Here is a 15,377-nt window from a genome sequence, read left to right as displayed (position 1 = left end):
GTTATCAGAGTGGAGTTGGGGGGGGGGGGGGGGTTATCAGAGTGGAGTTGGGGGGGGGGGGTTATCAGAGTGGAGTTGGGGGGGGGGGGGGGGGTTATCAGAGTGGAGTTGGGGGGGGGGGGGGGTTATCAGAGTAAAACATGTCATGTCTCTCTTCTGTAAAACATCAAAGTCAAAGTCAAAGATTTTTATTGCCATGTATGGACGAATCCACATTGAAATACGGGTACATGAGCAAACACTGTGTAAACAGTACAGGAAAAATATGTAAAAAAACACAGATAGTATAAAACACAGACAGTATAAAAGGACAAATGCTAAAATTGATATCGAACATCCCCTAAAAGTGCATATCATAGTTAAAAAAGCACTTCCACAAACCTGACTAAATAACACTAATAAAAACACAGAAACAAAATAGGATAAAATACAAAACTAGCCTTTGGAGTCATTCAGGCTCCGCACAGCACTGGGGAAAAAGCTCTTTGTAAACCGAGAGGTAGAGCATGTAATAGAACGGTAACGTCTGCCCGAGGGGAGGGGGGCAAAGAGGCCTGCGGCTGGGTGACCAGAGGGGTCGTTGATAATGCCAGAGGCACGGGAAAGCAGCCTGGCACCATAGATCTCTTCTAGAGCTGGCAGGCTAGACCCGATTGTCATGTCTCTCTTCTGTAAAACGTGTCATGTCTCTCTTCTGTAAAACATGTCATGTCTCTCTACTGTAAAACGTGTCATGTCTCTCTACTGTAAAACGTGTCATGTCTCTCTTGTGTAAAACGTGTCATGTCTCTCCTCTGTAAAACGTGTCATGTCTCTCTACTGTAAAACGTGTCATGTCTCTCTACTGTAAAACGTGTCATGTCTCTCCTCTGTAAAACGTGTCATGTCTCTCTACTGTAAAACGTGTCATGTCTCTCTTGTGTAAAACGTGTCATGTCTCTCTACTGTAAAACGTGTCATGTCTCTCTACTGTAAAACGTGTCATGTCTCTCCTCTGTAAAACGTGTCATGTCTCTCTACTGTAAAACGTGTCATGTCTCTCTTCTGTAAAACGTGTCATGTCTCTCTACTGTAAAACGTGTCATGTCTCTCTTCTGTAAAACGTGTCATGTCTCTCTACTGTAAAACGTGTCATGTCTCTCTACTGTAAAACGTGTCATGTCTCTCTACTGTAAAACGTGTCATGTCTCTCTACTGTAAAACGTGTCATGTCTCTCTACTGTAAAACGTGTCATGTCTCTCCTCTGTAAAACGTGTCATGTCTCTCTACTGTAAAACGTGTCATGTCTCTCTTCTGTAAAACGTGTCATGTCTCTCTACTGTAAAACGTGTCATGTCTCTCTTCTGTAAAACGTGTCATGTCTCTCTACTGTAAAACGTGTCATGTCTCTCTACTGTAAAACGTGTCATGTCTCTCTACTGTAAAACGTGTCATGTCTCTCTACTGTAAAACGTGTCATGTCTCTCTACTGTAAAACGTGTCATGTCTCTCTACTGTAAAACGTGTCATGTCTCTCTACTGTAAAACGTGTCATGTCTCTCTTGTGTAAAACGTGTCATGTCTCTCTTGTGTAAAACGTGTCATGTCTCTCTTGTGTAAAACGTGTCATGTCTCTCCTCTGTAAAACGTGTCATGTCTCTCTTGTGTAAAACGTGTCATGTCTCTCTACTGTAAAACGTGTCATGTCTCTCTTGTGTAAAACGTGTCATGTCTCTCTTGTGTAAACGTGTCATGTCTCTCCTCTGTAAAACGTGTCATGTCTCTCTACTGTAAAACGTGTCATGTCTCTCTACTGTAAAACGTGTCATGTCTCTCCTCTGTAAAACGTGTCATGTCTCTCTTCTGTAAAACGTGTCATGTCTCTCTACTGTAAAACGTGTCATGTCTCTCTTCTGTAAAACGTGTCATGTCTCTCCTCTGTAAAACGTGTCATGTCTCTCCTCTGTAAAACGTGTCATGTGTCTCTCTACTGTAAAACGTGTCATGTCTCTCTTGTGTAAAACGTGTCATGTCTCTCTACTGTAAAACGTGTCATGTCTCTCTACTGTAAAACGTGTCATGTCTCTCCTCTGTAAAACGTGTCATGTCTCTCTACTGTAAAACGTGTCATGTCTCTCTTCTGTAAAACGTGTCATGTCTCTCTACTGTAAAACGTGTCATGTCTCTCCTCTGAAGAGATAAATCGGAGGGCCTTGGATGTAACAGAGCAAGAGGACAGAGAGATAAAAGAGGGGCTTATAAATACACTCTTCAGACTGAAGGAGAAAAGAGCTGCTGCTGTCTGACTGACAAGCAGGTCCTTGATGTCCTGACCCAACTCTGACATGACCCCCCCCCCCCCCCCCCCACACACACACACACACACACATCTCACCATGTTCCATAGTGACCTTGAGTAGCACACACACACACACACACACACACACACACACACACACACACACACACACACGGACACACACACTGCACACATGCGCTGTGCACACAGACATGGACACACACACTGCACACATGTGCTGTGCACACACACACACACACACAGACACACACTGCACACTTGCGCTGTGCACACACACACACGGACACACACTGCACACATGCGCTGTGCACAAACACACACACAGACACGAACACACAGCACACATGTGCTGTGCACACACGGATACACACACTGCACACATGCACTGTGCACACACACACACACACACACACACACATTGCACACACCTACATTCGCTCACAATTCTATTTGCTTTGAAAACAGGAAGTGACCTGTGATGCCTATTTGTTCAAGGTAAATGGACAAGAAAGTAACCGCATGTGTGTGTGTGTGTGTGTGTGTGTGTGTGCGTGTGTGTGCATTTAAAAAAGAGTGTCGGAGGCCACAGGGGAGCGGAGCTAAATATGTCTCAGTAATAGCCAGAGGGAGACGGGTCAGCAGAGTCTCAATATGCCCAGTGAACCAGGAGGGAGTTTGTGTAACCCCCCCCCCCCCCCCCCCCACCCCTTCTGTTCTACTTCCTGCTACACTATAGTGGCGCGAGGACGTCTCACACATCAAGCATAATAGAACATATGTTCACATGTGCTGTGAAGAGGGTCACGGATACAGCATTACAGAGAGACACACGTTCCACATTACAGAGAGACACACGTTCCACATTACTAGGATACACACGTTCCACGTTACTAGGAGACACACGTTCCACGTTACTAGGAGACACACGTTCCACATTACTAGGAGACACACGTTCCACGTTACTAGGAGACACACGTTCCACGTTACTAGGAGACACACGTTCCACGTTACTACGTTCCACGTTACTAGGAGACACACGTTCCACGTTACTAGGAGACACACGTTCCACGTTACTAGGAGACACACGTTCCACGTTACTAGGAGACACACGTTCCACATTACAGAGAGACACACGTTCCACGTTACTAGGAGACACACGTTCCACGTTACTAGGATACACACGTTCCACGTTACTAGGAGACACACGTTCCACGTTACTAGGAGACACACGTTCCACGTTACTAGGAGACACACGTTCCACGTTACTAGGAGACACACGTTCCACGTTACTGGGAGACACACGTTCCACGTTACTAGGAGACACACGTTCCACGTTACTGGGAGACACACGTTCCACGTTACTGGGAGACACACGTTCCACGTTACTGGGCAGCTGTATCCATCTGCAGGGCATCTGCAGGGTTTCCACAAGTTAAATTTAAGACTTTTTAAGACCTTTTTGATACCACTTAGAGCAAGGTTTGATACCATTTTCACGACCATACTAGCAAAAGAAAAAGGAGCACACAGAGAGACTGACTTGAATACAACAACTTGGATACAAAAACATTTAATATATTTCATGTTATTTCATCACCCGACAGCCGGGCTGCCACCTCAAATTTCACAATACAGTCCATGTTGTCATACTGGACACCTGCAGCTCCGGCTAGATAGCCACAAGCAGGGGTGTAAAGTACTTGAGTAATTGTACTTTGTTACAATACTTAAGTACTCTTTTTGGGGATTTGTACTTTACTCAAGTATTATTAGGTTTGTATACTTGTACTTTTCTTTTACTCAATTACATTTCAGAGGGGAAAAAAACTTACTTTTTACTACTTACATTTAAAATGCAGACCTACAAAGTACAAAGTACAAATCTCACAGGTCCAACCATTTAAATTAGTATATTTGTTTCTCTGGCCGAACTAACGTTAAATCGTTAATGTTATTAATCCTGCGGCCGCACTTTATTTAAAAACAGCCAATCAAATCCCCATCTTTTTTTCTGATCCACTTTTTCTTCTCCTATTTTCTGTATTTTCCTCCCGTCCCAATTTAGTCATGCCAATTCCCCCCTCCCCTTCCTGGTCGTTGCATGCATGTGCCCCCCACTGGTCAGTCTAGGGAGCCCTGAAGTCTATCGGATGCTTCCTCCGATACATAGGAGACAGCCAGGCTCTTTTTCACCTGGCAGCGAGGACTCTCATTGGTGAAGTGTAACGCATGGGAGGTCACACTACCTTCACCATTTCCCTCCCTCGCTGTGCAGGCGCCCTGACCAACCTGTAGGAGTCGCTGTTTACAATGACCAGGACCCACCCTCGCCGGGTTTCCCACCCGCTAACACAGCCAATTGTGTTAGTATGGACGGTCGGCCAACCCGGAAGCACCACAGCTGGATTCGATCCCACTGTCTCTGTGGTGGTAGACAGACGCTTAGTCCGCTGTGCTACCCGGCCGCCCTAATCAAATCCCCATCTATGGAAAATGAACCCGGCCATATGCTGATTGGTCCGTGCAAGACTAGAAAGCGGGGATCTTTGATTAAACACCTGCTATCAGAAGAATACAGCCAGAATTTTTTTTTTACTTTTACTTTTTAGTACTTAAGTACATTTAAAAGTAGAAACGTTTTGACCTTTACTCAAGTGTGTTTTTAGCCAGATACTCTGACTTTTACTTCAGTACGATTTTGAGACGGTACCCATACTTTCACTTAAGTATAATTTCTGGGTACTTTTTACACCCCTGGCCACAAGACTAATGCTAAATCAATGGGGCCACGCTCGTCGCTCCAGCATGGCCCCATTGACTTTGCATTCGTTTTGTGGCTAACTAGCTAGAGCTGTGGTTATCCAGCATGGATTGTGCTGAGAAAGGACTCTTACCAAATCAACAACATTGGTAGAAGAAGAAGGGAACAAGAAGGGAACCTGGCTATAGGGGTCCAAAATTCGGAACATACCCTTTAATTATCAGCTCAGACTGATCCCAGTTCACCTGGCGATGTATCAGTGACAGCTCATTCTCAAGTTAACAGCTGAGGGCAAAGCACACAATGGTAATCCTCTTAATGTGCACACACACACACACATACACTCTCATACTCTCTCTCACTCACACACACACACACACACACACACACACACACACACACACACACACACAGCAGCTTCATTGGCATAATGGCATTACCTGTAATTCTGCTGTGCCACACTAAACATTTTTTGAACATGCTCCTGAGGGACATACTGTATGCACATACACACCTATAGGCTACACGTGCATGTGCACATACACACCTATAGGCTACACGTGCATGTGCACATACACACCTATAGGCTACACATGCATGTGCACATACACACCTATAGGCTACACGTGCATGTGCACATACACACACCTATAGGCTACACGTGCATGTGCACATACACACATATAGGCTACACGTGCATGTATACACACATATAGGCTACACGTGCATGTGCACATACACACATATAGGCTACACGTGCATGTATAAACACATATAGGCTACACGTGCATGTATACACACATATAGGCTACACGTGCATGTATACACACCTATAGGCTACACGTGCATGTGCACATACACACCTATAGGCTACACGTGCATGTATACACACATATAGGCTACACGTGCATGTATACACACATATAGGCTACACGTGCATGTGCACATACACACCTATAGGCTACACGTGCATGTGCACATACACACCTATAGGCTACACGTGCATGTGCACATACACACCTATAGGCTACACGTGCATGTGCACATACACACCTATAGTCTACACGTGCATGTGCACATACACACCTATAGTCTACACGTGCATGTGCACACAGAGTCTCCGTCTCCAAGAGGAAATACTCTATTTAGGAAATAAAGAATCGACAAATCCTGCCCCTAGGGCTGTCTAGAGAGAAAGGAAGAGAGACCATGAAAAGAAAAGAGAGAGAGAGCGGGATATGGAGAGAGAAAGAGAGAGAGAGACACACACACACAGGAAAAGTAAGAGAGAACCGGCATAGAGAGAGAGAGAGAGAGAGAGAGAGAGAGAGAGAGAGAGAGAGAGAGAGAGAGAGAGAGAGAGAGAGAGAGAGAGAGAGAGAGAGAGAGAGGGGGGGGGGGTATATGGTGAAGTTTACGGTATATAGAATAACAACAAGCCTCTGAATTCTATAGCTGTCTATCATTACTGGTCTCACCCTCCACCCACCAGGGTTCACACAGCAGCCTCCTCCTGGCTGGCAGCAGCTCAAGGCTGTCGAGACCAATCAGAGCAGACCAGACTTGAAGTCTATACTACTCTGTGTGAAAGAGAAGTCAAGTACTGTGTGTCAGTCTGTGTGTGTAGACCAGCATGTGTTTGTGTCAGTCTGTGTGTAGACCAGCATGTGTTTGTCAGTCTGTGTGTAGACCAGCACGTGTTTGTCAGTCTGTGTGTAGACCAGCATGTGTTTGTGTCAGTCTGTGTGTAGACCAGCATGTGTTTGTGTCAGTCTGTGTGTAGACCAGCATGTGTGTGTGTCAGTCTGTGTGTAGACCAGCATGTGTTTGTGTCAGTCTGTGTGTAGACCAGCATGTGTTTGTGTCAGTCTGTGTGTAGACCAGCATGTGTTTGTGTCAGTCTGTGTGTAGACCAGCATGTGTTTGTGTCAGTCTGTGTGCAGACCAGCATGTGTTTGTGTCAGTCTGTGTGTAGACCAGCATGTGTTTGTGTCAGTCTGTGTGTAGACCAGCATGTGTTTGTCAGTCTGTGTGTAGACCAGCACGTGTTTGTCAGTCTGTGTGTAGACCAGCACGTGTTTGTCAGTCTGTGTGTAGACCAGCATGTGTTTGTGTCAGTCTGTGTGTAGACCAGCATGTGTTTGTGTCAGTCTGTGTGTAGACCAGCATGTGTTTGTGTGTCAGTCTGTGTGTAGACCAGCATGTGTTTGTCAGTCTGTGTTTGCAGTGTCAGAGCCCGCCTGGCAAATGTATTTGGCCTCAAAGAAAGACTTGTCAGATCAGAAGAGTAGATTTGAGAATAATATGACTGACATCTATATTAGCCTTGGAGGAGCCATCCTCGAGTTGAGCCACTGCGGGCTGACATTATACCGGTCATACCAAGCACACCTTGTGCTTGATTGTATATGACTGACCAGCACAGCACAGATCCACGAATGTTTTTATAAAGTCCTCCACACAACAACGTCCTCCCTCCCTCCCCGCCCGACGCTGCAGTCTATCCAGATCTATCCCAAAGCCCGAAAGACAAAGGGATTTCACTATATTCATAAGGCGATTGGTGTGGAATCTGTGGATGAATAGACGATTTTCCCCGGGAGATTATTGACCTAGAAGCGCGAGTGCGGAGGTGGAGCCGCCTACTCCCTTTCCTGGCCGCCAGACAATACAAAAGACATTTGGGCATTTTTCAGCATCACGTCTCCTCTGAATGAGTATAGCTTCATAACAGTTTACCACATGGGAATATTGGTGGGCCTTGATGAGTGAATGAGCGAACACACACAGAGAGAGAGAGGAAGAGGAAGAGAGAGAGAGAGAGAGAGAGAGAGAGAGAGAGAGAGAGAGAGAGAGAGAGAGAGAGAGAGAGAGAGAGCGATTGTAGTTTATCCTTTCAGAGCCCGCTTATTATGTGCGCGATCTTACCTCCAGACCTGTGCGAGCTGGAGGATGTGTATGACGGATTGAAAGAGCCACATGAAGACCCTGCAGCAGCCGCGGGCTCCTCCCTGCCCGGTGTCCGTTGCTGTAGGAGGCAGCTCCCCGACCGCAGCAGTGCGGCCAGCGCCCCGCGAGTCGCTGTCCTTGGTGCTGAAATTGCTCTCCGCGCCCCCCGATGCCGCTACCACGGCAGCCGCCGCTGTGCCGCTCTCGGCGGTTTCTGAATAATCGTAGGCGAACCATCTGAAACTCAGCACTTGTACCACCAAAGATGGAACTATTACAAAGACGAGAGTCAATGCAAACCACCAATAGTGCCTCCTTAGGTAGTAGTCCGCAGCCAGCCACAGGTCCGAGGCCCCGTCTGAAAAGAACACCAAAAGGGCACATAGCGTCCAGCAGCAGTCGAGGAGCGTGTACCGCTTCTCGGTCGGACGGCACGAGGGCGAGCGCTGCTGATCGGAACCGGGCGGACACTCGCCGGGTGGGATTTCGTTTCGCAGAGAGACGGGTGCACCATCAGATTTAGCGGCCATGTTTGTTGTAGAGGAGAGAGTGAGATGGGAAAATGATGGAAGGGGGGAGGGGGGTCGTGTAGCCTGTGTGTAGGATATGCACGCGTGTGGGAGGGAGGGAGGGAAGGAAGGAGGGAGGAAGGGCGAGGGTAGGTGAGAAAGCGAGAGCTGTTGGCGAAACCCTGCTGCAATCAAAATACATACATGCCAGTCATGAATCAGTGATGCTGCTAATGACCTGATTGAGAAACGTAACATTAATTGACTTGACCTAATGGGAGAAAGGGTCCATACATCAGTGCATGCTTTGCCCGTAGGCTATAGGGTCACCCCAAAGGCTATACTCTCTTACATATGTACATGGTAGAACACCTCAACTATATTCCTCCTCCCCAAAAAACACTAAATATGTCACCTTTCTCAAAGGGCCATCAAAAGGCCCTGGGGCTTTTTTTTTTCTTGCGCATGTGCCCCTCAATTCCATCTTACTGCCATATAAAGATTGTGTGATGTACAGCTGCTGTACAGTACTACAGCACTAATAAACAGAATAAGAGGTAGTAGACGCCCTTATCCTTATATGGACACAAGGGTGGATTCACAGGGAAATGTAATTATTTACAGCACATGGCAATGAGTTTAGGCTGTAGGTTTGGCCCACATGGCACTGGATTCAACAGCATCATTAGATATCATACAGCTCATGACAAAATCCACACCTGTAGCTTATATTCACAGCCTCACCAAGGAGCGCCATTCAAGGACAAAAGTTGCGAAAACCACTCAACTAAAACGTTGCAGAAATTAGGAGTTTTCCTCAGATTATTTTAAATTGTACTTTTCAATTGTTGGTTGAACCCCCTCATCCACCTACTTTACTTTCACACACACACACAACCCTTGCAAGATTTGGGCCCTTGCGTTTCAGCCCTGCATTAACCTTAAAAAAGTTATTTAGGTCCTTTAGGTCTAAAGAATCTTAAATATGCAACTCTGAATGACGAGTGATGGCATCATATATTGCAATGTCTTGTTATATAAATAACAATAAAGCCCATACAATAATACTGTATACCGTGTATATATACATATTTATTCTTACCGTATCCACATGTCTGTAGATCCCTGAATATCATATTTACATATCTGTAGATACTATATGTATATTTGTACATATACCCTATATACCTACTTACGCTGCTGGCCAGTATGACTTACTACCATAGTGTCTTTATACCTGTATCACTGCACATATTAATACTACAACTCTGTGTCTGTGTAAGTGGGACCAAAGTAATTGAGACACAAAACCACCACTAACTTCAGCACCTGGGAGATAACTAGTCACTAGTGGCGTAGACGTGTTATAATTAATCTGTAATGTAATGCCAGGCTGACAATCCAGCTGCTCTCTTTAGCCTGAAGGAAAATACTGCAAAAATCAGAAGCGCCGCAAAACATGCATTAATTAACAAGATAAGATCAATGTCAGAGTCTCCACCGATGGATCACTTTTTGCTGTAGTCCAAGGAGCAGCTACAGAACGGTCTCCTGACCAACATTACAGCGTATAGCTGAAGCCGCAATGAATAAACTGACAATAGTTTGATTATTCAAATTTGAGAGTTCACACGCTAAATGTGTTCAAATGAGGACTGGTGGATAGGATAAGGTATAAGGATATAGTCATCAGAAAGGAAGATACCGGAGACACATCTTTAGAAACATATTTAATGCTCTGGCATATCTTCCTGGACTTTTTTACATCGACATTTAAAATGTTTACATTAATTACTGTACATGTTACTGTATATTTTAGAATGTATATACATCTTTTAGAATGTATATCCACAATTGTTCTTTTCTTTTTATTCTTATTTGTGATTTCTGACTATACGTAAATATTTATTGTGAGCCATCTGTATGGTGCTGAATTTCCCTCGGGATCAATAAAGCACTTCTATTCTATTAAGGTGCAATAAATATCACTAACATTTCAACACATCCGTGTATCACTCTGAAGAACACACGTGAAATCAGTCTCCAGTACCTTCCTTTTTAATAGTTTTGATTATTGTTGGGGGAACGCCCAGAAATAGGGCCTATTAGTGGCATTTCTAAGTCTATAGGACTGATACCTCACCCATTTGTTAGCCGTCTGGCGAGACACAACCACTTGAGTGTAGTGTGCCTGGTGCCAGTGTATGGCAGCCATTGAGCCTGCATAGCTCAAGGTTGGGTGCTACAGTGGTGGTGAAGGAGGCAATTTCAACCCTACATTGTAAAAAGCGCCGAGTCAGTCTAGAAAAAAACGCTATAAAAATGCAATGATCATAGATTCATTCACTTGAGGCGTCCAGCCTTTAATTGCCTAATTTCAGCATCCATCTCGTGTTCCTCTCGTTACTTTTGCATTGTTTATTTCGCTCACTTTGCCTTTCTGCATGACAAATCTAAGAATCCTTGCAATTCTTTGTCCCCCAGACTGCAGGTGAAAGTGACTCAAATCAGATTCTTCCATGACAGCGTGAACAGCACAAATCACATGGAATCTGATCTTTTCAATTCTGATTTGAGCCACTTTCATATGTGGTTCCTAAATCAGATACAGGTAAGATTTTTTGCAATGTGACCTCAGTCTGAACAGTCATGTGACTTTTACATCACTCTAGATTGACATCCATCACAATTCTGTGCTGGCGGGAGTCAGTCTGTGAATACAGACCTGGAAGACAGCTGTGATGGAGGTGGTCAGTGAATAAAAACATGGAAGACAGCTGTGATGGAGGTGGTCAGTGAATAAAAACATGGAAGACAGCTGTGATGGAGGTGGTCAGTGAATAAAAACATGGAAGACAGCTGTGATGGAGGTGGTCAGTGAATAAAAACATGGAAGACAGCTGTGATGGAGGTGGTCAGTGAATACAAACATGGAAGACAGCTGTGATGGAGGTGGTCAGTGAAGGGACAGTGAGGCATTTACCTTATAAGTATTTGGGTGATACTTCTGTACAGGCAAAACTTGAGGGGACGCATCATAACCGGTTAGAAAGCTATTGAAAGAAATGGCTCTTTCACCTCCTCCATCTGCTCACAAATTAGCTGGCCTCCACTGCACATGAACTTATAAATTAAACCATAAACTGACTTCAGTGTCCATGTTTTCATCCATTTTCATTATTGTTAATTTGCACATGCGGGTCAGTTAATGAGCTTGACCGGTTCACACTGGAATCTGATATTAGACAAAAAAAGAAGAATTATAATAATGTGAGCAGCCAACCAAAGAAATTGGAATTTGAATGATAATTGAGCACTAAGGCTTGCAGTGTGAACATAGTCAGTCTCCACTGATTAATCACTTTTTGCTGTAGTCCAAGGACCAGCTACTAAACGTTCTCCTGACCAACATTACAGTGTAGCTGAAGCCGCAATGAATAAACTGACTAGTCTAAGGACTTCATAGACCTAACAATAGTGTGATTATTGTTGGGAGGAAGCCGATGCAATTGCCAAATAGGGCCTTGTGGCATTTTTAAGATGGACCGATACCTCACAATGTTAGTTAGGTGTCTGGCGAGACACAACCACTTGAGGAGTCCAGCCTTTAATTGCCTAATTTCAGCATCCATCTTGTGTTTCTCTTGTTACCTTTGCATTGTTTATTCTGCTCACTTTGCCTTTCTGCACAACAAATCTGGCAGTCACCACGCCACACTTAAGAATCCTTGCCTTGTCCTCCAAGACTCCCAAGAATATGCCTTCTCAAGTGGAAAGATCTGCTGAACCTCCGTTCTGAGCAGAGACTCTTGTAATTATTATGTTTACCTTCACGGTAATAACAATAAAAACAAAACACAAGGGACCCAAGATAATGAAAATGTACTAAAATTTAATCATTCATAAAAGCTGGAAAATCATTTGTGACAGGATAACACAAGAAGCTATATTAGAGTTGGTTTAGTACAATATCTTTTCAGCCTCAAGACACAGAAATCAATACGCGTCACCCCCCCCCTCCCCCCACCCCCATCAGTCTATAAAATACTAAATTTCCATAGCTTCATTATGCAAAAATGGAATTAGAATATATTATGGGAAATATGAAAGCCTTGCAGCTCCCAATATAAAACAAAGCCACTTAGGAAAGATGTTACCTCATGAATACAAGTCCTTGTAAGTAGGAGAAACGTATGGACACTGATGCATTTTCGTTGACACTATTAGTGCAGAAAGGTATGAAGAGGCCAACATTTCACATGATTTCTTTCGCAAACATATAGTCACTTGAAATGTGCCAAAGATCGTTGTTGTTACTTGCAATAAAAACAGCTTAGTTCCACAACATGAATGTACACCCACTGTGGTCTCGCTTCCTTTAAGAGACCTTGGAAAAGAAAACACAAAAAAAAAGAGTTGTCATCATCACACAAGGCCAACTTATTGACAAAACAAAAAAAAGAGAAACAGGTTGGATCTCTTCACCGTTAAAAAAAAAAAAAAAGGAAGCAGAGAAGCATATCTGGGTAGGAAATGTGCCGTCTCCTCTCGTCTCGAGAGCGGTGAAGTGAAATCCTCTCTCCGTCGGGCCACGGGGTGGAGAACGGCCTGGAATGCTGGCGCGGTCCAATCGGTTAATCGTTACAAAGTTCTGCATGTGATGAAAGAGAACAGCGTCAGTACGCATGGCTGGGCACAGACGGACACACGGCACAGACACACGGCACAGACACACGGCACAGACACGGCACAGACACGGCACATCAACGTCTCAAAACGCTTCAAAACTGTTGACATTCGCAGAGCCTGCGATTAGTTTAAGATAATATCCCTTTTCCTTTATTGATCCCCTTCGGGGAAATTCAGGCATCATAACAGCACGGGGGAGGGGAGGTACAGGTAAGGGCAGGGTAATAGAAGAAAGATATAAATAGCCAATAAAATTCTATCCGAATATAAAAATATGAGAGAAGGGCCTGTATGCTCCTTCGGTTATATTATATGTTGTGTATAAATATATGGAATAAGAAACTTGAATCTGAATATATACTATGAGTAAGAGTAAAACATGCATTACTATACATGCAAATCTTTAAGAATTATTCCATCTTATTTAATCATGAATCAAAACAAAAATGATTGTGTGGCACTGTGAACCAAAACGTAATCCTAGAAGACACATCTTTGCATAGTAAATGCTGTATGTTTGAAAACAAATGGTGATCCCTGCCATTGTAAACAACAACATCATGGCAGGCAGCTCTCTAGCTTCACGTTGTTCTAAGAACCAGTCAACTGAAAACAGTTTGTTTATTTCAGTTGTGAAAATATACCTCATAATTTCTTCAGTTCTCCAAAGTTACAAATTTCTCTCCAAAAAATTACATACCGCCATGCTTCCTCAGCGGGGCGAGACTTAATGTCAAGAGGGACTTGATTTAAACATTAAATCATAATAAATACCAGGAAAATAGAGAGTGGAGTTGATGTTTTGTTGAGGACTTATGTGAAGACCGGAAGGAGCGGTTCAGATTATTTAAAATGGATATTATATTAGATAGACTTTTAACACATTCAGCGCCGACCACGATGATAGTAGGGTTAACTCGCCATCGCTTGAGCGGCAATAACGAGTATAGTTCGGTTTTAATCGTCATTTCTTTTATTAGCGATATCCATTCATTTTCATCCATCCAACCTGATGTTATCGTTGGGAATGGGTCTGAGCTCGCAAAAGGGCAAATACCGCCGCCTATCGTCTCCCGGATGGTATTTCACATCATTGGATTGGATTGGCTGGGGATGTGAATAAAAAAAAAATTCCGGTCCAGGTTTTCCTTCTCGGGCATGCAGTATCGTTATAACAGATGGACTGGGGACACTCAAAAGCAGCGTGGATTATGTGTTTTGGATATATAACGTTGGATCAATAAATGCGATCAATATTTGAAATGGCGATCAGGAATTGGATTAATCTTTTTGCAGACATCAGATATGAGGGTAAGGAATCTATGTTACCAGTCTTGGGTTAATCCGATGTTCCTTTCACCGCCATCGGAGCGTGTGCGTGTGTGTCAGGGCTGTACGCTAAGCTTTTTCACTAGGGGCACACTTGCCCCTAAATTAGAAATTTAGGGGCAAAAAATATGTTTTAGGGGCAAATTTTTAGGCAATTTTACCATTATAGTGCAAAAAAATATGTTCCTCCTGCCTCATTACTGTGGTCCTTTTATTTAACATTTAAGTGCTTTTGTTGTCAGGTTTGTATCTTTTATAATGAACCAACTAGGGCTGGGCGATATGGCCTAAATATGATATCACGATATTTTCTGACCTTTCGGCGATACACGATACACATCACGATGTTTTTCTTTTTTATCCCAAACAATTCATTATGAGGCTTACCAAGACAGTATGAGTTTGCAAGCTAACATTAAAGACAAAATAAAATACCCATGCATTTAGCATTTTTATATTATATATTAGATTTAGATTATTGGATTATTAGATTATATATTGCATATATTTAGCAATGAGATATTATATGATTTAGATATGAAATATTATGAATTGAAAATGGGGGACCCTGATGTAAACAAGACAAAAGTCTTTCTCTGGTCTGCATCCCCTTAACAATTGTATGTATTGAGCTGTACTGTACCCATTCTGCAATATGTTAATAAAGTTTTAAATCAATCAATCAATCAATAGCATTTTAGCATTTTTATGAAACTACTGTATATTTGTATGTCTCTAAATGTTTTGATGAATTGAAAATGGAGGACCCTTATGTAAAAAAGCCGAAAGTCTTTCTCTGGTCTTCATCCTCCTGTACTGTATTGTACCCATTATGCAATC

The 15,377-nt window shown here is 43.5% G+C and overlaps 2 protein-coding genes across 7 annotated transcripts in view; both read right to left on the bottom strand.

Moving 5' to 3' along the window:
- LOC311243728 (XK-related protein 7-like) overlaps positions 1-8,540 on the bottom strand; it is a gene marked incomplete at both ends in the record, with an annotated part of 18,670 nt that extends 10,130 nt beyond the window's left edge. The window contains 1 exon segment of the mRNA XM_084333066.1: positions 7,990-8,540. Within this exon segment, the coding sequence (XP_084189192.1) occupies positions 7,990-8,540 (551 nt within the window).
- Positions 8,541-12,394: 3,854 nt separating this feature from the next.
- Positions 12,395-15,377, bottom strand: part of rap1aa (RAP1A, member of RAS oncogene family a) — a 42,029-nt gene continuing 39,046 nt past the window's right edge. For all 6 annotated transcript variants that reach the window (XM_084332970.1, XM_084332974.1, XM_084332969.1 and 3 more), the window contains one exon: positions 12,395-13,170. The gene's annotated coding sequence lies outside the window, so the exon portion shown is untranslated. The remainder of the gene's footprint in view (positions 13,171-15,377) is intronic.

This window comes from Notolepis coatsorum (assembly GCF_963971535.1).
Source record: "Notolepis coatsorum genome assembly, chromosome: 17".
Taxonomy (NCBI): Eukaryota; Metazoa; Chordata; class Actinopteri; order Aulopiformes; family Paralepididae; genus Notolepis; species Notolepis coatsorum.
Note: the sequence above shows the minus strand (reverse complement) of the source record. Positions and strands in the feature narration are given on the sequence as shown.